Source organism: Bactrocera dorsalis, chromosome 3, assembly GCF_023373825.1.
Source record: "Bactrocera dorsalis isolate Fly_Bdor chromosome 3, ASM2337382v1, whole genome shotgun sequence".
Taxonomy (NCBI): Eukaryota; Metazoa; Arthropoda; class Insecta; order Diptera; family Tephritidae; genus Bactrocera; species Bactrocera dorsalis.
The window spans coordinates 40,931,805-40,954,694 of record NC_064305.1 but is presented as its reverse complement, the minus strand read 5'-3'; the positions used below and the strand labels follow the sequence as shown (position 1 = coordinate 40,954,694).

Below are 22,890 nucleotides of genomic sequence, written 5' to 3'. Positions count from 1 at the left end.
TAGTTTTTAATATACATAGTTATGCCAAAATTTTCTTATTATTTGATCCTTGCAAGTTGTGAGAGTATAAAATTTTCTGTTAAACCTAAACTTAGCCTTCCTTGCTAGTTATGTTGCCTTGTTAATTAAAAAGCGAGTGATGGAAAGTAAAGTACACTGTACAGTTTGTGCTAAATATATTTAGAAGCGACGATGACGTACCTGGAACAAAGAAAAATACTCTCGCTACATATGTGCGTGCTCTCCATAAAATTTAGGTAACTAGGATCATAAAAAATCAGGGTATCTTAATGGAGTGATCTGCGCTGATTTTCGAATATATTATGTAATAAAAGCTATATATATATACATATACATATATATAAATATATGTACATATACGCAGATATTGTATTGCATATTAGTATAATTTAGTGAATACCTAATTTTCTCTCGTTTCATCGGTAGAAGGAAAAGCGTTAGCTGCTTCACACGATGCAAAATTTATAGAGACATCCAGTGGAATTCAACACAATGTTGATGAACTATTGGTAGGAATCCTAAAACAGGTGTGTATGATCGATTCATATTATATATAAAATAGTTTCTTAAATGTACTCTTTCAATATAATCTATTATATATTTAAAAAAATTTACAAATAACAACAGAGTTATATATACTAACTGTCTTAAAAACAGTTTTTTTTATTATGCGACATTTGTTGGAGTTCATACATTCTATTTAGTATCTTTTCAATTAGATGTACTTCATGTAATGCCGTTTGCCTCTAACTAAAAGTTGTTAACCACAGTCGCATATTTTTTAGCAATCATTACACCGGCCGACATCATTTTCGTTGTTCAAGTTCTGATTATTTTTTTTCACTAATTTGGTAGTGCTGATCACGAAATTATACCTCATTTTATCGTATCACATCAGGTTTTTTTATGTTCGAGATTTAAGTTTTTTAGATAAAAGTCCTGCGCATAACTAAAAAAAATCTGATGTGATAGGGCAAATATGTAAGTATTTTCGTATTTAAAATAGTAAAAATTGGTGATTCTTGTGGCTCAAATGCAAACAACGTTCAAAAAATTTTCATTTGTCGGCCGGTGTTATTTGGCATTTTGCGCACTTGCGCAACTAAAACATGAGTATAACTGAATTGTGTTCAATACAACACTTTTGTACATAGGTATAAGACAATAGGCATTATTACATTACAAATTTTTAATAAAAAATATCAATTTTTGGTTTATTTTCTAATTATAAGTAAATCCGTTTTGGAAAGGATGTTATATTTACAACTGCTCGGTCAACATATTGCATATAGTAATAATTCTGTTCCACTTAACGGTTAAAAAAAGGCTAACACTAAACGAGATAGATTTATATCGACAGAAACAGTGTACACTATACAGTATACTACTATACTGTATCTGCCAGAATACCAAAATGAGACTCCTGACTAACAGATTCGCTAAATTACGATTGTGACAATTAGAGACATGAGACAATCGGGACAAGCAGAATACCGATATTAGAGTAATAATAAAATATAAAATAGATAGTGATACGATTTTTTTGAAATGTTTGTCTGGCCATGCAACGCTAACTTGAATAAAAATTGAGATCTCCTTATGGTGCTAATGAATTCGTGAAATTCGAAAAACAAAAACTCTATAATACCTGACTCGAATATTTTGCAATACATGCCGTATAAAATCAGTCGGAAGTTGGCAAATTTTTCTTTTAGGCATATTGTATAAAGGAATTATTGATCCGATTCAACCCATTTGTAAAATTTAATGTTTCTGACGCATTTAAGTATTTATTGCTTGGGGTTATCATACGATTTTATCAATTTTTACGCTGTTGGTAGAGGTGCTTGAGAATTTTTTCAAAGTGAATTTGGTTGTTATAGTTTGAATGGTTTGGAGCTATGGATATCAAATCTTTAACCCTTAAATGCATGGTTTTTCCTTTTTAAATACCAAGTGTGTATTTTTTAAGTGGCGCGCCAAGCTGTCAAATTATTAAAATTAAAAAGTGAAATGTCATATCATGAAAGTTTGCATTCCAAAGTCAACACAGATATTTTTAGCACCTAATAAAAGTAAAAAATACTGTGTTTGAGTTACCGTTTAGAAATTATGTAAGGAAGAAAACACTGATGTATATATACATCATCATGCATTCAAGGGTTAAGAGGGCGGGATCACACAAATTTTTTTAAAACTTTCTTCCCATAGGTGCCCATTCTACAGCGATCCTCTGTTCCAATTTACATGTTTATATCTCATCTTTATTGCTTAGTTATGGTACTTTATACGTTTTCGTTTAATGTCGTTGTGGGCGTAGCAGAGATCCGATTACGCCCATCTACGAACGCGTCTTCCATATTTTGTCAGTTTCATGACGATATCATTTTTTTTCTCAAGGCACATTTCCGGATTTCAACGAGCGAGTTTTTATTTTATTAAAAAAGTCCTACTGTTAGAAACAAAAACAAAAGTATATGTATATTCTAAGTAATTTAAAGCATAACGCACGTAACAAAAACTGTGTGATTAGGCCATATTTTCGCCTCACATTGAAAATCGGGCAAGACGTAAAAAATATAAGTACAGTAGAATCCCGAAAAAGTTAACCAAAAGTCCCAAGAGTGTTTTACTTTTCCGAATTTTTAACTTTAGAAAAACACGGAAATAAAAATAAATTTGGTGTTATAATACGTTTAATTTATTTGCATAACTAACGTTTACTCATAACAAAACAGAATCTTCGATTTAATTTGTACTTTTTCACATTATACATACATATGTATATAAATTTTAATTTGTAAGGGACTGACTGTAACTTGTCAATTGCCAATCAGCAATAATGGTAAATTATTTTCAGCAATCTTGGTGGTAAATTATTTTCAGCAGAAAATTTGCGAACCTCAAATATATTTTGGAACACTTAAAAACTAATAATGTTAAAAAAAATAAATTAATTAACCTATTTAATAATTGAATGGTAGATCCAGCGGAAGAATAGCTCTGAATTCATCCAAAACTTTTGCGAGTTAGCATATTCCAATGGGTTTTCAAACACTTGAAGCAACGGTGTTTGCGGATTTACCAATAATCAATGGTTTTAACCTACGCGAATACTTATTTTTTCGGCCAGGTGCCGTCTTTTCGTTTGCCGCGACAAATATTTTATCTGGCAGAAAACGATAAAATAATTCAGTTTCATCTGCGTTATATTGCTGCAGGTCCAAAATTTCATTAATTTTTGTCAGGAATGAATGGTCTTATTTCTGACTTGTCGTTCGAGAGGATTTCTCCACAAATTTTTAAGTGGCGAATACCATATAGTTTTTGAAATTTGCTAGCCATCCATCATTTGCATGAAATTGTTTTCCAGGGTGGAATTTGGCAATACAAACTTGGCTCTTGCCTTTAAAATTGGACCATTTATTGCACAATTACGCTGTCTTCGGCTTAAGAACCATTTGCACATCCTTGCCTCAAGAGCGGAATATTCCGATTTATGTAAAGTTTTCTTCGTTGCATGTGTGTTTACCACTGCCTCCAAAATTTCATGACATTTTTCTTAATTTTTGAGATGATCGCCTTAGATACATTATAAACCAATGCCAATCGATTTTTTCTGTTTAGTTGCCATTTTTTAACACATTAACTATGAACAACTCACAAGTTCAAACGTTCATGACAAACTACGTATGTATCAGAGACCTGCATTGAGTATGATCGATCCGGTTTGATCAGCCACGCTCAAAACGGTCAAACTCAGCACAGCGGTTCGCTACAAAATTGTTCGATCGAGCTTCGTGCTCAAAGCGAAGGAGTTCGATCAGTTGATTTGATTGCTCTGCTTACTGATTGAGGCAAGTTACTGATTGGTTGGTTCCGGTATGATGATTGGAAATGATTGTACAGAAAAATACGATCAAGTCCAACGATGCACGAAAACTCAGACATCGATCAACTGTGCGTTTGAATTGATTGTGATTGAACCAATCAGATCGAGAATTGCCCTGCGAATATGTATGTATGTATGTGCATAATTTGTATGTACATATTTGTGTGTTTTAACGGAAACAAGTTGCGATGCATAAAATTAACCAAAACATTACTGCATATATTTCTTCATTTTTAACGCCTAAAACTAAAATTCAATTATTGCTTAAAATTAATAAACAAAGGTAATGCTTAAAATATTAGGGAACACAAATTTCAAATTTTTATCACTTCTTCATTGAGATCAACAAAAACTTAAAATTAAAAGAAGGTAATAAACTTGGTTTCTTAATCGCTAAAACTTTTAAAAAGTGAATTTAAAAACAATAAATTATCAACTGAACATGGTCCGAGCCTATTTCTTTTTTCAGTTATAATATTTCCAGCTAAAGAAAAAGAACGCTCAGCGACTGGGCTGCTGGCAGGAACCACCCGGTATGACCAAACGGTATGATTGTGATCGATCGGAATGCAAGCATCATTCTCGAACATTCTTTGCTGCTCACACAAGGCGTTCGATCGAGAAAAATCATTACGAAACAAGCAACAGTGATTGAAACTGATTGTTCGCTTTGAGCACGCTCGCTTACGATCATTCATTTTTGTTGAAGCAAGGTTTTCCGTCACAAAAAATCTGAGTCAATGATCGGGTATGATTGAAAAAATTGTGATCGTTGCAGCCCTCTGGTATGTATGTTCTCGCGACACTGACAAAAATTCGGGGGGACATTGCTAAACAAACGGTTGGGTTTGAAAAAAAGTTAAACAAGAGTTAACTTTTTAAAGCGGTACGTGGACGCTCAATATCGTTCAACATAGCTTTCTCGCGAGTTAACTTTTGCGTGATTCTACTGTATTTAAAAGTTTACAACAAAAAAATTATTTTTATTATTTTGTCGCACCACCCTTTTGATTTTCAACTGCCTGCATAGATCCAACCAGATTTTTTCGCACACTAGTACTAATCTTGTTTCACTCCTCTTGAAAAGCATTTTCAACTGGTCCCTTGAAGTGCACAACCTGTTCTACATCCTGCGTCCTAATTTGTTCCACAAATGCTCAATTACATTAAGGTTTGGGCTTTGTGCAGGAGTTTTGATTACTTTTGGGCAGTTATACAAAAACCAACTTTTCACATCAAGCGCCGAATGTTTTGGGTCATTGTCTTGATAAATCTGAAAGTTGTTGATTTTATCTATTTCATGCACAAAGATGAACCGCTATTAGAAAACCCCGCTTTATCCTATTAACATAACTCACATATTTTCAGACATATGTATATTGAAACACAAAAGCACCCGGAAGCTTTAATTAAATTCCCAAATATGAGCGCGATCTGCCAACAAGTTTGTTTACAGCATCAGCTTAAGTCGGTACTCCTCAGTAGTGTGTTGCGATTTTTACAATTGATAAAAATATTGAACAAAGAATTTGTCTCAATTTGTGTATTTCTAACTAAATTTCGTGTGCGGAATCCTTGCGAATGTTGGAAAGGGCTTACGGTGATTCAGTTTTATCAAAAAACACAAGCCTACGAGATCGTTGAGGACATGCCTTGTTCTGCAAAATTAAAAAAGTGAAGGATATGGTGCTTGAAAATTGTCAAGCAAGTATTAGAGAGATGGCTCAGCAGAGCTCAACATTTCTCCGAGTCCGTTTGAATGATTTCGGTGGATATTTGGGTATGAAACGCGTTTTTGCTCGCTTATTACATCTAGTGGGGATAAATTTGAAGATGATAAAATAAATATTTATGAATAATTAAATCTTTTACGTTTTATTTACAATCTCCGAATATTTTGTTGTTACAATGCATACGATATGAAATTCGAAAATCTTAGGTATATGGGCGCGAAAGGAAATTTAGTCCCGATTCAACTCAGTTTTGACACACGAATACGAATTATGTAAAATGTTAGTTTAATGGCAATTTGTGGGCGTGGCAGTGGTTCGATTACTCCCATCTATAATATCAAACTTCCTATGGTGCCAAAATACATCTGGACGGACAGATTTCAACTCATATCATCATCATTCTTTCATATATAATATATCGTCACCTGAAATGCAAAATAACGTATCATCAAAAAATTCGAAATTGAGTGTCTTGTTAATTAGGCTTCTTTACTTCGAATTACTTCCATAATATTACATATGTTCAACATTTTCAGGTTCTGCGCTCAGATATAAACCAGTATTAACCAATATAAAAATTTGTTTGCACTCTTGTTCCATTTTATTACGCGTTTTATACACGCCACTGTAAATTTTCGAAAATGTTGTTACGTTAATTTGCATTTCAGGTGACGATATATAACCCTATATTTATCTCGATTAGTTTTTGGTGATACATACAACCGTTATGCCAACACAACTATTATACAATATTGCAACAAGTTGCAAGAATATTGCAAAATAAGAAAATATAAATCGTTTGAAGGTGTAAGATTGACCAGTACTCTAGAGTATTGCATATGGTGCTTCCGTGCGAAAATTTGGTTTTCTCTGATTACAATATGAAATTTACAAAATTTTCCATTTATAAATTTACATATGAAATTTTACAACATTAGTAAAAAAACCAATTGCTTTATTTTGTTAAGTAATGGAGTGGGGAGTAATTATATTATGTAAGCGTGTGACCCGAAATATATTTTCTAAGGGCAATCTAATTCCATCTAATTTTTTTCCAAATATCTCTATTGTAGATGCGTTTGAAAGAAAAACGAGAAAAGAGAGCTACGTCATCGAAGCTGAAAGCTTCTCGCACTCACATATCTTTGAATATGGCTAAGGAAATACTGCAAAAGATATGTCTTACCGATATATCCAAATCAAAAAGCTGTGAGAATCTACATGTTCTATAAGTATCAGAAAATAATACCAACTACATGGAGCGGAGTATTCATAGTAAACGTATTCATTGGAAAGCAAATTGTGTGAATGTTCTATGGAACAGTATAAAAAATATGTTTTAGGATGTATGTATTGGGTGAAATTTATTTTCAAAAAACAGTGACTATTACTTAGAATATATGTATTTATACTTAGATAAGTTTTAGCCAAATGTTGAATGAACTGTAATGCAAATCTGTTAGCTGTGCTGTCAATTCTAAATTGGAAATATATAAACTTTACAACTACTGCAACTGAATCACTAAATATTTATATAACGAATGCAAGAAACGAAATGAAAATTTACGAATTGTTTAAAAATTATACAAACTGTTTCGTATATCAACAATCTACCTACAACGTTTAATGACAATGTACCTACATATTGCCAAATTATATCACACAGTTGTGATACTGTTTTTACCAGTTGAAACAAATATGAGCAATACATTGACACAAGCATACTTGTATTGCATATGATAATATATGTACATAAATATGTTTTAATATACTATTTATAATAAAACATACAAAAATGCGACTGTATTCAGATACTTGATACTCGAGTATGAGAATAATAATTTCTTTCAAAAAAATTTATTACTTTTATATGTAAAGCTTAACTCTAAATAAAAAGCAAAGATTTCTTTAAGAGCCATTTTAGTAAATTGTTCAGTTAGAAACGTTCAATAATAATACATACAAGGTGCGTTCCAAAGTAAACAGGACGTTTTGAATCTAGCTTCCCAATTGATGAAACAAGTTTATGGCGATGATTGCCCATCCCGTAGCAGAGTGTACGAATAGTTTCAACGTTTTCAAAGGGGTCGTGAGGACATAAATGACGATCAACGTGTGAGCCAATCAAAAAGCAGCCGATAAATGCGCTGTCTCATCGATCGCTACTTGTGACCGATTATTTGACCAAAAATCAACTTTTAACCATTAACCACTTCCCGTATTCACCTGATATGGCACCGTGCGACTTCTTCCTTTTCGGAAAAATGCATTTGCCCATAAAAGGAAAGCGTTATGCAGACGTATAGGCCATTCAAAAGGCTTGCACCAGCATACTGGCGGCCATACTGGCCAACGAGCTAAAAGACACGTTCGAGATGCTTTTGGACCGTGAAAAAAGCTGTATTGAAACAGAAGGGCACTATTTTGAATAAAATAGTTCTGTTTACTTTGGAAAACACCTTGTATTTTTTACATTCATTGTATTCAAATTCCAAAATACTCAAAATAGCGCAAAGAAGAGCTTAAGATCAGTATCTTAATTTGGACATTACCGCATTCGATAATAATGATGTTCGATAAATACACAAAATGGCTCAACTATATACATAGGTAGTCGATATTCACTCGCAAAGTATGTCATATTGGGCTGTTCTATAACGGCAGCTTGACTAACGCTATTATTGATCCATATTATATTATATTTTATCTACTCGTATATACACTATATTTTAGAAGCTCAACTGATGTTTATAATAGTATTTTATCTGAATTTGACACAACTACTTAGAATATAATAAAATTATACTCAAACAAATAAGTTATAGCTAACTTTTTAACACAAATGGGTTTATTTCTTTCTTTCTTCATGCAGTAGCAAAATTATTGTGTTTTAGGAATTTTAATTAAATTCATGAATTTATTAATTACATACTTTAAGTAGAGTATGCTGATGTGTCCAGTATCGAACAGCATCTCTTGTTGATACAAAAAAAGTAAAAGACGTAATAATTAAAATTGTACAAGAGGTTATGATTCTTTGAAAACGGTCAAACATGTTGAATTAGATTATATATTGTTAAATAAAGTCCTCCATGTTGTATTTTGTTTATTAGTAACATTTACTGACTTAATACTTTAATACTTGCCTTCTGCTCCATTGCATTTAAGGAGTTGGCACCACATGTTTGTTTTAGCTGACTCCAATTTGATATTTTTTTAGAAACTTTTTAATGGTGGAAATACGATCGAAGAAGTTTAATTGCTTTCCCAGCGATCGTCAATTTCAGTTAAAATTGCATCTTCCTTTGTTGAATACGGAAATTTTACAAAATTATTTTTTTAGACTGTATCAAATGATATTAATTTTTTCAAATTCTCAATGATATGTCGATGAAAGTGGATTCATAAGTACGTATAGAATATGTACTTATTATATTGTCAATTTCTTTTACTGAATACAATATATGATATAAACAAAATTTTTGGTAGCTATGGCGTTGACTTAAACAGTGTTAAAGACTATCTTCCAATCTTATCAAAATATACATACATATACACACTTATACAAACATTATATTTCTATATATGCATATTTGAGCTGTTATATAATATAAGGTACTTAGTGTACATGTACATTTATATATATTTTAAATGCATTTTCTTTAAGAGTATAGACGCTTTATGACTGTTAAATGTTGACTAATGTACAAAATAATATTAAAATTTAAATAAATGGTATAAGTTTGTGTGCAAACTTCTAAATATAATCAGTTAATTGGCATACTTTATAAATAGGTAGGTATGGATAACTATCTGTCTGTCCGTCTGTGTAAGCGATATCTTGATTAAACTTTGTACATACTTATATTCCTTGGCACACAAGGAAAGTTGCAGATGGGAGCGATTGGACCATTGCCCACAAATGTAATTAATTGAAAACCTATAAAGTGCCATAAATAAGCTCCACAAAAAGATGCAAGACTGTTGTTTGGTAATACAGACTGCATTTGAGAAGGGTATTTATGGTTTAAAATATTTTGGAAAACATTACACAAACCACTTAAGTTAATCAATAACATACTCAGCACACATATTTTTACAGCACCCCCTATAAAAGTGCAAAATGAATGAAATCGGATTATGACGGGTTATTCTCCATATAACGACAAAGCAATATATAAAATCGTTATATTGTATATTATATATATTATATTATATTTTTAATTAAATAAGTCAGAGTATGATAACAAAAATTGGACTATGTATATCTTCCACAAAACGCAATTTTAAATTCCATCTGTTTTTTTCACTATCCAGAATACAAATCAATAATATATCGGGATAAAACTTTGTTTGAATAGTGCGTATATCGGCGAATATGTGAGCTGTCTTAGTAAAATTAAATAAGCATGTTTCTTTAATTGCGGTGCATCATATCAAGATTTTCAAAATATTTTATGAAACGTGTTTTGTTAATATTAAGTAGTAATACCAAAAATAAATAAAATCCGTTCAATACTACCCCATTTTCCCACGTACCTAAAATAAGGTTCTTCTGGTTGGCTATTTATGTATATACCAAAAAGATATGCACGTCACATGTAGTGGATACAAAAGTTTGACAACACTGAAACTGAATTTTTTTACGAGTTGATTTGATATAGATAATACCGAATAGCAAAACCTTAAACAAAATGCAATTGAGATAAAATCGTAATAAAGACCATAATTATTAAAAGTTTCTTAAAATTAGTAGTAAAATAAAATAGTTAATTATTCAAATATTTTCGTGATTTTAATTTTGAAAAATCAAACACAGCCATTTTATCATTTTCAATTGATTCCAGTGGTATAGTTTTAAGAGCACTTTTTTTTGCCAAAAGCTTAGTTTTTTTGCGTACATTTCTGTCAATCCACTGTGTGGAAATGATATTTCTAATATTTTACAATGTTCAAAAATGGATATGTACATATGTATGTATGTATGTAAAAGGCGGTAAATCTTTCGCAGAACCTTTCTCTCGAAAACTCGCAACGTCGACGCATCGGTTGTTGTCATCGTCCAAGCCTCTGCACCATATAGCAGGACGGGAATTCTGAGACTTTACTTTTAAATTGCCTGCTCAGTCCGAAGTACCACCTGTTGGCAAGAGTAATCCTGCGTTGGATTTCCAAGTTGACATTGTTGGTGGTGGTTAATGCTGGTCCTTAAATAGACGAAATTATCTACAACTTCAAAGTTATGATTGTCAACAGTAACGTGAGAGCCAGTCGCGAGTGCGACGACTGTTTGTTTGATAACAGGAGATATTTCGTCTTGCCCTCGTTCACTGCCAGACCCATTTGCGTTGCTTCTTTGTTCAGTCTGGAGAAAGCAGAACTAACGGCGCGGGTGTTGAGGCCGATGATATCAATATCATGTTGAGGAGGCTAATCCCACGGTAGTTGGCGCAGATTGAAGGGAATACATAAATAAAAACTAATTAAATTCCCCCTTATAATTAAATTGTTTCTCAAGTAAACTAGTGTCGTGTCTGATCAAAAGGAGATACATACATAAATATGTGATATTTTGTGTGCAAATCAACGGAATACTCGCAATCAACGCATAACAACAACAACCACTAGGAGCTACTATTACAAAAATTAATAATACTCCTGTTTTTTTATAGCTTGTATTAGTTAACGCTAAAGTGAAACTAAAGGGTGATTTTTTAAGAGCTTGATAACTTTTTTTTAAAAAAAAACGCATAAAATTTGCAAAATCTCATCGGTTCTTTATTTGAAACGTTAGATTGGTTCATGACATTTACTTTTTGAAGATAATTTCATTTAAATGTTGACCGCGGCTGCGTCTTAGGTGGTCCATTCGGAAAGTCCAATTTTGGGCAACTTTTTCGAGCATTTCGGCCGGAATAGCCCGAATTTCTTCGGAAATGTTGTCTTCCAAAGCTGGAATAGTTGCTGGCTTATTTCTGTAGACTTTAGACTTGACGTAGCCCCACAAAAAATAGTCTAAAGGCGTTAAATCGCATGATCTTGGTGGCCAACTTACGGGTCCATTTCTTGAGATGAATTGTTGTCCGAAGTTTTCCCTCAAAATGGCCATAGAATCGCGAGCTGTGTGGCATGTAGCGCCATCTTGTTGAAACCACATGTCAACCAAGTTCAGTTCTTCCATTTTTGGCAACAAAAGTTTGTTAGCATCGAACGATAGCGATCGCCATTCACCGTAACGTTGCGTCCAACAGCATCTTTGAAAAAATACGGTCCAATGATTCCACCAGCGTACAAACCACACCAAACAGTGCATTTTTCGGGATGCATGGGCAGTTTTTGAACGGCTTCTGGTTGCTCTTCACCCCAAATGCGGCAATTTTGCTTATTTACGTAGCCATTCAACCAGAAATGAGCCTCATCGCTGAACAAAATAGAGCGCGAAACACATTTCGAACCGAACACTGATTTTGGTAATAAAATTCAATGATTTGCAAGCGTTGCTCGTTAGTAAGTCTATTCATGATGAAATGTCAAAGCATACTGAGCATCTTTCTCTTTGACACCATGTCTGAAATCCCACGTGATCTGTCAAATACTAATGCATGAAAATCCTAACCTCAAAAAAATCACCCGTTATGACTTTTATATATTACTAGCTGACCCGGCGAACTTCGCCCCGCCCAATTTTTATTTTTTTTTGGAAGTCATAGACTCGTATAACTTTACCTCAAATAATATAAACTTCAAACAACGCATTTTCATTTAATGTTTTTAATGTTTGTAGCGCCATCTACTGTAACATACCGCACTCAATACCGCTCTTAGCGCCACCAACTGGTGGATAGCTCTTTGCTAATAATAAACAAATAATTTGCAATAAATAAATAATGCGACTATAAGGAGAGTTATAAACTATCCTATCTTTCAAGTTGGACCAAACTGCACACAGTGTTAAAAATTTCATTAAAATCGGTTCAGTAGTTTAAGAGTCCATCGCAAACAAACAATGTGACACGTGATTTTTATATATTAAGATATACATACATATGAAAAATGTAAAGTATGAACAAGTGGCGTCGTATATTTCGTATATTTTCTTGAGAGTTACGTTTGATTATTTTCATTAAATAGTTTTTTTTTATACCCTGAAGAGGGTATATAAAGTTTGCCACGAAGTTTGTAACAGCCAGAAGGAAACGTCGGAAACTTCATATATCAATCATCATCGTGATGAGCTGAATCGATTTAGGTATGCCCGTCTGTCTGTCTGCATATACGCGAAGTTCCTCTGTTTTTAAGGTATTGAAATGAAATTTTACATATGTACATATGCCTTTTTCTCGCCAAAATTATCTTCTTTTGTTTGGGTGGTCGTCATCGGACCGCCTAGGAAAATGCGGTCATACAAACTGATCATTAAAATTTCAGTTCTTGTATGGACAACTTTTTTTATTAGACAATATATTTTCATTTGGTATGGATTGTTCTCCAAGCCAACGCTAAATTCTCCGAACATACTATTCAGATCGATCATATACATACATATGTAGCTGCTATACAAACTGATCGATTAAAATTCAGTTAAATATCTAACTAAAATAGATCTAAAAGATCTTTTTTCGTGATTAGAAAGAATTAGCTAATCTTTTTCCGTTGGTTGCAATCCGTTGACCGGTTACGGTTTCTGATTTAGTTTATATGTTGCTATACATTGTATATACAATAGTTGCTAGGAGAAATGCAGCTGTGATGTGAAAGATATTAAGGCTTCATTCCAGCAGAATACATATGCTGATATGAGTTATTTTTATACTCTTAAGAAATGTTGCTACAGAGTATAACAGTTTTGTTCACCTAACGGTTGTTTGTATCATATAAAAGTAATCCAGAGAGATATCGAGTTATACTCATATATACATACATATACATATAAATGAATAAGATGGCGAGATGAGTTGAAATCCGAGTGATTGTCTGTCTGTCCGTCTATACGTTTAAGCTCCACAATAAGACACAAGGTTATGTGTCCGACATAAGTTCTATCGAAGATATATTTAATTAATAGTATGTGTTGAGATGATGTGCAAAACGTCTTCCAGATGATCGAAATTCGTTGCATTAGATAAAGCCACCTGAGTATTTGAATATTTAATCAATTATGTATATATATAGTATATAATAACCGTTGGGTGTACAAAACTAACGTTTCCTTTGTTGTAACATGTTGCGAGAGTATAAACCTTAAAATTACACTAGCCTCTGACTGCCTCTTATTCAGTATCTAACGTTTTCATTGAGCAAACATTCATTATTTGTATATCTTTTACAAGGACGTAGATATTTATATAGTGGAAAATTTATTGTAAGCTTAATTAGTGTGAATAACATTTTCAAATATCGTTTGAGTAAATTTGTCGATGGCTATATATCAATTCGTTCGCTTGCAATAACTATCTATCATCTATTATCTACCGATTTTCGCCGATTACAAGTTTTCCTTTAAGTATAGTTCGTATAGTCTCCTCTTTTTGGGATAGTTTCTTTTGCATTTTTTCGATCTCTTGCAGATGACGGGCATGCAGGCCACGCACTTGTGACTCTTTATGCTTTACAATGGTTTCAAGACGTTTTAAAGCGTCCCAAGTATTTTGTATATTTACTTGTCCTTCCTCCATTTTTTGGGTCCATTGCAATGCAATTCGCAACCGCGCCTTCAACCGATCTCTAGAGCGCTTGATTTTTTCGGTAGTTCGCTGAAAAGAAATTACACTATTTTGAAACTCTTCTATTGCAGTGCGCTGCTCTTCCAGTCTCTTCTCTAACGTTTCATTTTTTATTATCATTTCAGAAATTTTTCTATTATCTTCTACATGTTGCGATTGAAGCTCTTCAACAGATTTCAAGAGCATATGTTTCTCGTTCTTGTACTGCTCTTTCAACTGTTCTAAAAGTGCTTTACACTCTTGTAAATCGTGCTCCATGCCATCAGTGGCATGCGGCTTGAAACTTTTGAGCGACAATAGCTCATTCTTGCAGCGTGTATAAGCCGCTTGTAAATGTTCCAGGTCTAAAACCAGAGACTGCATTTTTTGCTCATAACAATGCATTACTTCCATTAACTTTTCTTTGGCCAAGTCCGATTTTCTTGTTTGAGCTTCAACTTTTGCGCGGCAGACATCGATTTGTGCCTGCAATCGGGTACGTTCTTCCCGCCAAGAACTAACCTCTCGACGAAAGCTTTCGTTTTGTAGCAATAGACTATTATTTTCTTCGAGTGCCTTTTTCAGTTCCCCTGTGAAATGTTCAAATTCCTGTTTATATTGTTGTATTAAGTGTTCTTTATCCCGAATCATTTCGTCATACGAATGTAGCAACGGCGCAAGTGAATGTGTTCGTACATCACTCTCTTCCCACGTTGATTTAGAAGACGAATGTGGAACAACATCATCCGAACTTGTGTTATTTGTATTGTTTGTAACGTCTTTAGAAAGGCGCAAACGATCCTGATAATTTTCAATTTGTACATTAAGGCGATATACAAGAGTCTTCATCATCGATACATCAGACGCTAATGTCTGATTTTCAGTCAAACATTTATCTCGTTGTTGCATTAGTTCCTGACAATGACTACAATTTGCAACTTCGAACTGCAAGCTCTCTATACGATCCTCCAGGATATGAATATGCGAACGAAGCTCTTTGTTTTGTACATCAAATTGTTCATTAAATTTGTGTAAGGTGGCTAAACGTTGCAACAATTTTTCCATTTGTTTGTCTTTGGATTGCAACTGTAAGGAAAATAGAAAACTCATTCCACTTTATTTGAAAATATTGAACAGTTGTGTTATTAGATATTACCACTTCATTGAAGTAACTGTTAATGCGGATGCTTTGTTTAATATTGGGTTCATGTTCCTCAGAACGATTTTCAGCAGATCGAGAACGTCGATTAAAGTTGCCCGAAAAAGTATGCACCTGTTTTTCCGAGTAACGTTTTTTGTGAACTTTGTTATTTGAATCATGACAGTTTTTTACTTCTTGCATTTGCTGACAGTCAGAGAGGTCAAGATCCGTAACGATTAAATGTTTGCGTTGAATTTCGTTTTGTACCGAAGTCATATTTATTAAGAAATTTATCTAGTACATTAAATTGTCTTCACTGACTGGCATTTCATTTCTACTGTAATAATTGCAAGAAAGTAGTATACAAAACAATCATTATACATCTCCATGGTGAATGCTAGAAATATGTATATGTATTCATACTTACATATGTGTGTATGTAGATATGTATGTAGCATTTTTTGGGGGTAGATGCATGTCATTTATTAACTTGCATTGAGACAAAATATATGAAGGTCTTTAATAATAACTTCAAAGCCGTTTTGCGTTTAATTAAACTTTTATTTTATTCCTTGCTTCGTTAAATAAAACAAAAAATTTTAAATTATATAGTATTTTTGTTCATTTTTGTTCATGTTTACGAACTTTAGTTAAACTATAAAAATATTTTATTGTAAAAATAACCAAAAGTTTGTTCAAGTTAAATTATTTTATTTTACGTTACGGATACGTAAATGGCAGTAGAGGCAAAAAAGCTCATACTGTCATATCTTATAATTGAAGTAGAAAATTAGTGACTCGCTTCGTTTCGCTTTGGGTTAAAGGCTATTCGTACATATGTATGTGTGTATTATTGCATAAAATATATCATATTTTCAGCTAGTTAGATTGAAAATTTAAATTCAGTTTTATAAATTTTCCGATCTTCTCCAATACACCAGAATACACAGATTGCATGAGTTGTTTGTAAGCTTCTTCCCCCATTTGCATTCGCAGTGTATTTAATTGCCATTCCAAATATTCTGTGAGTACAATTTTATGTACTGGATCTTTAAGAGATAGCTGTCTACAGCGATCATAATGATAAGTCTTATAGTCAAAATCGTCCATTATACAATAATTGCTTGTATCCAAGTCATGTTCATCGAGAAAAACTAAAGAGTCGCAGAATTTGATTTCCTTCTCGCCAGCTGGACATGGCGGTGTATTTACAACGATATCAGAACTGTTGATATTGTCAACTTCACTATCTTCTTCGCGCATCACATCCATAAGTGTGTCTCCAATATTTTGCATAATTGCTGGAAACCGATCTATTAATATTGAATTATTAGTAAAGATCGATGCGAAGGATAGCGCAAAAAGCTTTCGTTTTTCTACTTCCGTTACCAAAGGCATTTTACGTATCCACACGTCTAGTATAGTCTCTAAAGCATTAGGCAACTGTAATTCTTGCAAAACTGCAGTGAAAACCGATTGACTAATAAGCAATACTCTTGCAACCATCATCAAATACATTGACATCAAAATAGGAAATTCTTTGTCCAGGTACACTTGCTTAAAAATATAAGGCAAGGCGGGTCGTACCAATTCCAATCCATAATTTGCATCTGACTTTAAACAAGTTTCGAACACTTTAAGCATCAATGTAATGCCTTCTGGCCGCAAATCATCGAACATTCGCGCACAGAACTGGACGAATTCCTTTCCATAGCGTTCAAGAAATGAATGTGCATCCAAGAGTATATATGCTTGAATGAGAATCAAAACTATTCGCAAATTTTCCGAGGACATTTCAATGATAGGCAGAAGGTTTTTGCATAAATCTAGTAGTTCTGCAGACATAACTGTCGAATTCTCTACAACGGCAACCCAAAGCGCCAAACCTTCCTCCATGAGGTATATGTATGATAGCTCCTAAAAAAAAAAAAACAAGAAAAGGGAATTACAAATAACATAACAAAAATATTAATCATTAAAAATATATCCACTTTTAACAATAAACGTCTCAACCAAAGAAAAAAAATCTTTAATTGAATAAATTGGTGAAATAACTCGATAATGGGAATATTGTGATAATTAAACAAGTCACTTATGTTTATACCCTAAAAACATTATATCACTATGGATGTTCTAAATTAAAAAAAAAAAAGTTTATGCCGAATATGGAAATATCGATGATATTTGTACTTTTATTCTTCATACATTACATTCAAACTCTATTTTTACCATATATTTGAGCTTGCCTGCTGTAATGTAGCTAATTATAATATTATTAAAATACATCTTTTTGGTCTTAGCAAAAACTGAGGCATATTTTAATTTTGAAATCTTCGAGTTTATACGCAACGACCAATCTGTTATTCTAAAGTCACAGGCTGAAAATAAAACAATTTTAAGCCGATGTCTTTTAGATTGACATCTTCTGATTGCCACAGCGCTAATATTATTATGAAACTTTTGAAATCTTAAATTCCAATTATATTTTGAAATCTTATTCGTTTATCCTTTTAGGCTGCATGTTCCTAGGTTAATTTTTGATTTAAGACAATCTAATACCCCTTTAGAAGAACTGCAATTTTTTGTAAATAAAATTTTTTAGCTAGTTCCATCGGCGTTATTCATAAATGTCCCATGTTATATTTTTTATTTTAAACAATTAGGATTGAGTTTTCATTAAGCAACACAAAAACCATTTAAAGAAAGAAATAGGAATTATTACTCATTACCTACATATATCGCTACATTATGCTCAAATCGCTTTTTTCTTAAATTACTCTTACAAAAATATCAGTGTTTAGCATTAATCTTGATATACAGAATACAATTGCAGTTAATTGAATTTGATAATTTTAAGTATTACCTGAAGATCAGTGCTGAGCTGTATAACGTTGTAGAGGAATGGCTTCATAGATTCCGGTATATCACGCAATGCTTTTGCTAATTGCTGTAATGTGCATATGATAGCACATCTTAACATATTGAAGTCCTCGCTTTCCTTCCACAAAAGTGGCAAATACGATATTAGATTGTCAGCCTGCAGTTCAATGTTGTCACTCATTTTTTCTACAATACACGACATTATTGTCAACACATTCATTTTCGTGTCACATTCTCTAGCTTCTCCCAGGAGTACGAAAAGTGCATTAAAACAAGGTTCTAAATAAGGTAGGAAATGCTCGGGTGCAAATTCAAAGTCTCCAATTAAGGTAGAAAGTGTACGAGAAGCTGCAAGTCGTATAGACATATCTTCAGTTGGACGAAGTAAATGCAGGCATGCTTCGTAAGCCAAAGGACGTAAGTTTCGTGAAAATTTAACGGCCGCCCATTCCGCTACTAACCAAATAATTCTTCTGCGAAGAATTCGAAAATTATCGCTTTCAATCCGCAACTCCCCCAATAGTTGATTACTAAACCAAGAGTCAAAGTCGATGTCATTGAAAAAGTGAAACGAAGCTAATCCTGCAGCATTATATATGGCATCTTTCTGAAGCATATCTTTAAGATCAGATGCGGGGGTTAATTCGATTTGCTGAGCTTTTCGTATATACTTTACAACCTCAGACGTCATTTGAGACTGGTATTGACTGAAACATGTTAGAAAAAATGATTCAATGCATGGACGAAGAGCATACTTCCAGCTCTCCCCGCCATCATCTTGAGCGAAGCCCTCTGGATCTTCCATCCATTGATCTAGCTCATTTTGGGTTAACAAGAAATAATGAGTTATAACTTTATCGGAAATATAACATAAGCGCTCGTTTGTGAAAAAATCTGATAATGCTATATGTATAGCTGCGTCCTGTTCAGCTGCTAGATGTTCACCAGTAGTTACTGAATTTGCATAAGCATTACACATCATTATCCCTTTCATAAGATTGATGCAATGAATTGCAAAGTTGCTGAAGTTTATGACATTGTCAGTAAATATTAAACGCGCACCTTCATGGAAGACATGTTCAAAGCTAAACTCTAGTGCAACAGGAACAAAACGCGCAAATGAACTGGAGTGCATATCTTGAAATTCAGTTAACGTCTTCATTTGTTTCAATATAAACTTTTCAATTAGTCTTATTAATTGTTCTTCAGCTCCAAGATGTTGTAATTCATAGCGACACTCTAAGCATTGCTTAAGTCGCGTAAATAGCTGTTCTAGAAAGTGCATGCAACATTCGACCTTAAAGGGCTTCGGAAAACCATATATTGTAAGTTTTCGTAAAATTCGCATCGATAAAAGTGCACGTTCTAAAGTTGATATTGCATTTATAGATGCCGTTTCGAGTTGATGAAAGAAAAGTGTTGTAAAAGCATCCCATAATTCTTGCATGTATACGAATAAATTCCCCGCTAGTTCTTCAAAAACTCGTTTTTCTGCCATCATGCGTCGAGATGCCAGTGCTTTTATCACATGATGAAGAACAAGTAAGACTCGCTGTTGTTCTCCAGCATCACCATCACTTTGTGCACAAATTTGTAACTGTTTAACTAACTGAGGTATTAACTCTGGCCAGTCACGAGGACAATCAATGCGGGCTATGCGTGCAATAAGCACGGCAATTTGTAAAGCCACTTGTGGTACTGGTTCCGTACTAAAGTTTTTCAATAACACCTGACGAATTTGTTGTTTCTCTTCATTAGGCAGTTCATTTCGAGCATTTCGCCTCCAATACTTATTTATGCCGTTCTTTAAATAAACTGCTGCCATCCATCGCACATTCAAGTCAATATGAAATTGATGTTGCTCGATATCATTGCCACTATGCATGGCAAAACGTGCCAGGGTAGAAAAAAATCCTGGCTGCGTTTCCCATTCTGCCAACTGAGCTTCAGCCTTAAGAACCACCTCATGATTAGGGTCGGTGGCGGCACGTAATGTTTCGCACACCATCGTCTCGGGAGAAGCCAGCTCTATGTTCATCCCCTGTGAATTAAATTTTTAATATGTAAAGTGTAAGTAGACAAACGAGATTCTTCGAATTAAAAAAAATACTACAATACATACAAAAATACTTCATTAACGCTTTTAAAACCCTTCCTTATAGTTGCTCCGGGCTGTTCACGAAATCGATTTAACTTTGCACAATTGTATTTGTTTTAATTTCTATATCGATGTTGATGGATTTTGACACCAAAAGTTGTATGCAAAAAGCTTAAAATTACATATGTTGGTGACTATTTGACACCAGCTGCCAATTCAATTGTTGGGTACGTTCAATTCAAAAAGTTATTAGCTGCGTTTCATGACAAATATTAAATATCTTAGAAATAATTTTACAATCAACGTAGATATTTCTTTTGTTAACAAGTCTTGTACTGTATAATCTAAGTGTAAACTTTGAAATAAAGTAAATATACATACATATATTATATGTACAAATTTATTTTTTTTCGGTTTTATCACACGTAAACAAATTCAGCTACTTCGCGCTGATAAAACATTTCGGACGAAATGGTAACCCTGGAATAGCAATAAGTGGGCAGACAACACGTAGCTGTTTTATTGATAAGAAGTACATCTGTTACGAATAAAGTTTTGCAATGTTGAAAGCTGTGATCCTTGTTGGAGGCCCACAAAAAGGTGAATCATTTATTTCAAACTCTCAAAAAGTAAACGATTTATTTGATTTAAGGTACTCGCTTCCGTCCACTTTCTTTGGACACACCGAAGCCTTTGTTTCCAGTAGCCGGTCGACCGATTATACAGCATCATATTGAAGCCTGCCTACGTTTACCGGAATTGAAAGAAATTCTTATTATTGGGTATTATCCCCAAGTTCAAATGGAAACTTTTGTCAGTGATATGCAAAATTTATATAATATTAATATTAGGTAGTAACGAAAACATTTTGAAATATTTGCATTTGTATTCAATAATTGCGTATTTTCCAGATATTTACAGGAATTTACCTCGTTAGGCACTGCAGGCGGCATGTACCACTTTCGCGATCAAATTCGATCCGGAAATCCTTGTGCATTTTTCATTTTAAATGGTGATGTGTGCGCTGATTTTCCTTTGCAAGATTTATATTCATTCCATAAGCAGCATGCTGATACGGCTCTCGTGACCATTATGAGCACTGAGGCGACGCGACAGCAATCGCTGCATTATGGATGCCTAGTATTTGATCGTAACAGCGGTGTAGTGTCGCATTATGTTGAAAAGCCAAGCTCATATGTTTCTACATTTATTAATTGTGGTGTGTACGTATGTTCCACGGATATATTTGCTCATTTAGCCGAAGTATTCTATTCAAAGAGTCAGGAGTACACAAATTATAGTTTAATTAATGGCGCCAATGGCAAAGATCAAGGACATATACAATGGGAACAGGAAGTTTTAACGCCACTTGCTGGTACCAATAAACTCTACGCAATCCCAGTACCGAATTGGTGGTCCCAACTAAAAACCGCTGGTTCAGCCATTTACGCTAATCGCCATTTTTTGGGTATTTATTTGCTCTAAAAATAAATGGTTGAGAGCTTAGTAATTTTCAATAACACTTATTGTAGAACTTTACAAAAATACACACCCAGAAAGGCTGGCTAACGCTGGAACGAAGCTAAGTGAACAGGACTCTAATTTGATGTGTACTATTTTCCCCGATGTTTATATTCATCCAAGTGCCACAGTTCATTTCAGTGCAACGGTTAGTTCAAACGTATTTTTCTATCATTAATAATAAATTTGCGTTAAATTAGCTGGGACCAAATGTTTCTATTGGACCAGGAGTTACCGTTGGGCCAGGCGTTCGAATTCGAGAATCTATTATACTTGAAAATGCAGTCATAAAAGATCATACATTGGTATTGCACTCAATTGGTATGTTAAACAGTTCTTATCAAATTAATATCAATTAATAATATATATTAATTTTTAAGTGGGTAGGGGATCCATAATTGGGCAGTGGTCAAGAGTAGAAGGTACTCCGTCTGATCCAGATCCGAATAAGCCATTTGCCAAAATGGAAAATCCACCGCTATTCAACAAAGAGGGTAAACTTAATCCCTCAATTACGATATTGGGTAAGAATCATTATTTTCTACAAAATTTTTAGTAAAATATCGTGCATTTATATAAATAAGCTATTGAGACGTAAATAATTTGTTTCTCATCTTTAATATTGCTAATATATGTACATATGTATATAGATAATTTTTAATAATTTTCTCTTTTTAGGATGTTTTGTACAAGTGCCGTCTGAGAAAATTTTATTGAATAGCATCGTTTTGCCGCACAAAGAATTGTCTAGAAATTTCAAGAATGAAATAATACTGTAAATTAATATTGGAATATTCAAAGTTTTAGTTTTTAATAAGTTCATTTTGTTCTATACATTAAATTTTTAAGTTGGTTCTATGTCTAATTTATGGTCCTATGTCTTTACTTTGGGCAGTATCTCT

The 22,890-nt window shown here is 33.5% G+C and overlaps 4 protein-coding genes across 10 annotated transcripts in view; 2 read left to right on the top strand and 2 right to left on the bottom strand.

Annotated features, from left to right (window-relative positions):
• LOC105232219 (uncharacterized) overlaps nt 1-9,413 on the top strand; it is a 30,362-nt gene extending 20,949 nt beyond the window's left edge. For 6 of the 7 annotated variants that reach the window (XM_049451223.1, XM_011213859.4, XM_019992667.3 and 3 more), the window contains 2 exons: nt 448-548; nt 6,720-9,413. In XM_049451223.1, the coding sequence (XP_049307180.1) occupies nt 448-548; nt 6,720-6,878 (260 nt within the window). In that variant the 3' untranslated portion in view covers nt 6,879-9,413. The remainder of the gene's footprint in view (nt 1-447; nt 549-6,719) is intronic. The other variant, XM_029553206.2, reaches the window with a different exon arrangement.
• A 2,867-nt stretch (nt 9,414-12,280) lies between these two features.
• On the bottom strand, nt 12,281-15,946 carry LOC105232236 (protein Cep89 homolog). Its single transcript, XM_011213870.4, has 2 exons — nt 15,505-15,946; nt 12,281-15,434 (listed from the first exon to the last, which is right to left on the bottom strand). Exons 1-2 carry the CDS (start codon nt 15,763-15,765, stop codon nt 14,115-14,117), a joined length of 1,581 nt encoding a protein of 526 aa, XP_011212172.2. The 5' UTR covers nt 15,766-15,946; the 3' UTR covers nt 12,281-14,114.
• A 140-nt stretch (nt 15,947-16,086) lies between these two features.
• LOC105232247 (importin-11) lies at nt 16,087-20,676 on the bottom strand. The gene is made up of 3 exons (XM_011213880.4): nt 20,492-20,676; nt 18,353-20,410; nt 16,087-17,406 (listed from the first exon to the last, which is right to left on the bottom strand). Exons 2-3 carry the CDS (start codon nt 20,405-20,407, stop codon nt 16,369-16,371), a joined length of 3,093 nt encoding a protein of 1,030 aa, XP_011212182.2. The 5' UTR covers nt 20,408-20,410; nt 20,492-20,676; the 3' UTR covers nt 16,087-16,368.
• A 235-nt stretch (nt 20,677-20,911) lies between these two features.
• LOC105232255 (mannose-1-phosphate guanyltransferase alpha-A) lies at nt 20,912-22,853 on the top strand. The gene is made up of 7 exons (XM_011213893.3): nt 20,912-21,067; nt 21,120-21,318; nt 21,379-21,935; nt 22,000-22,136; nt 22,189-22,309; nt 22,369-22,512; nt 22,667-22,853. Exons 1-7 carry the CDS (start codon nt 21,028-21,030, stop codon nt 22,765-22,767), a joined length of 1,299 nt encoding a protein of 432 aa, XP_011212195.1. The 5' UTR covers nt 20,912-21,027; the 3' UTR covers nt 22,768-22,853.
• The last annotated feature ends 37 nt before the right edge of the window (nt 22,854-22,890 follow it).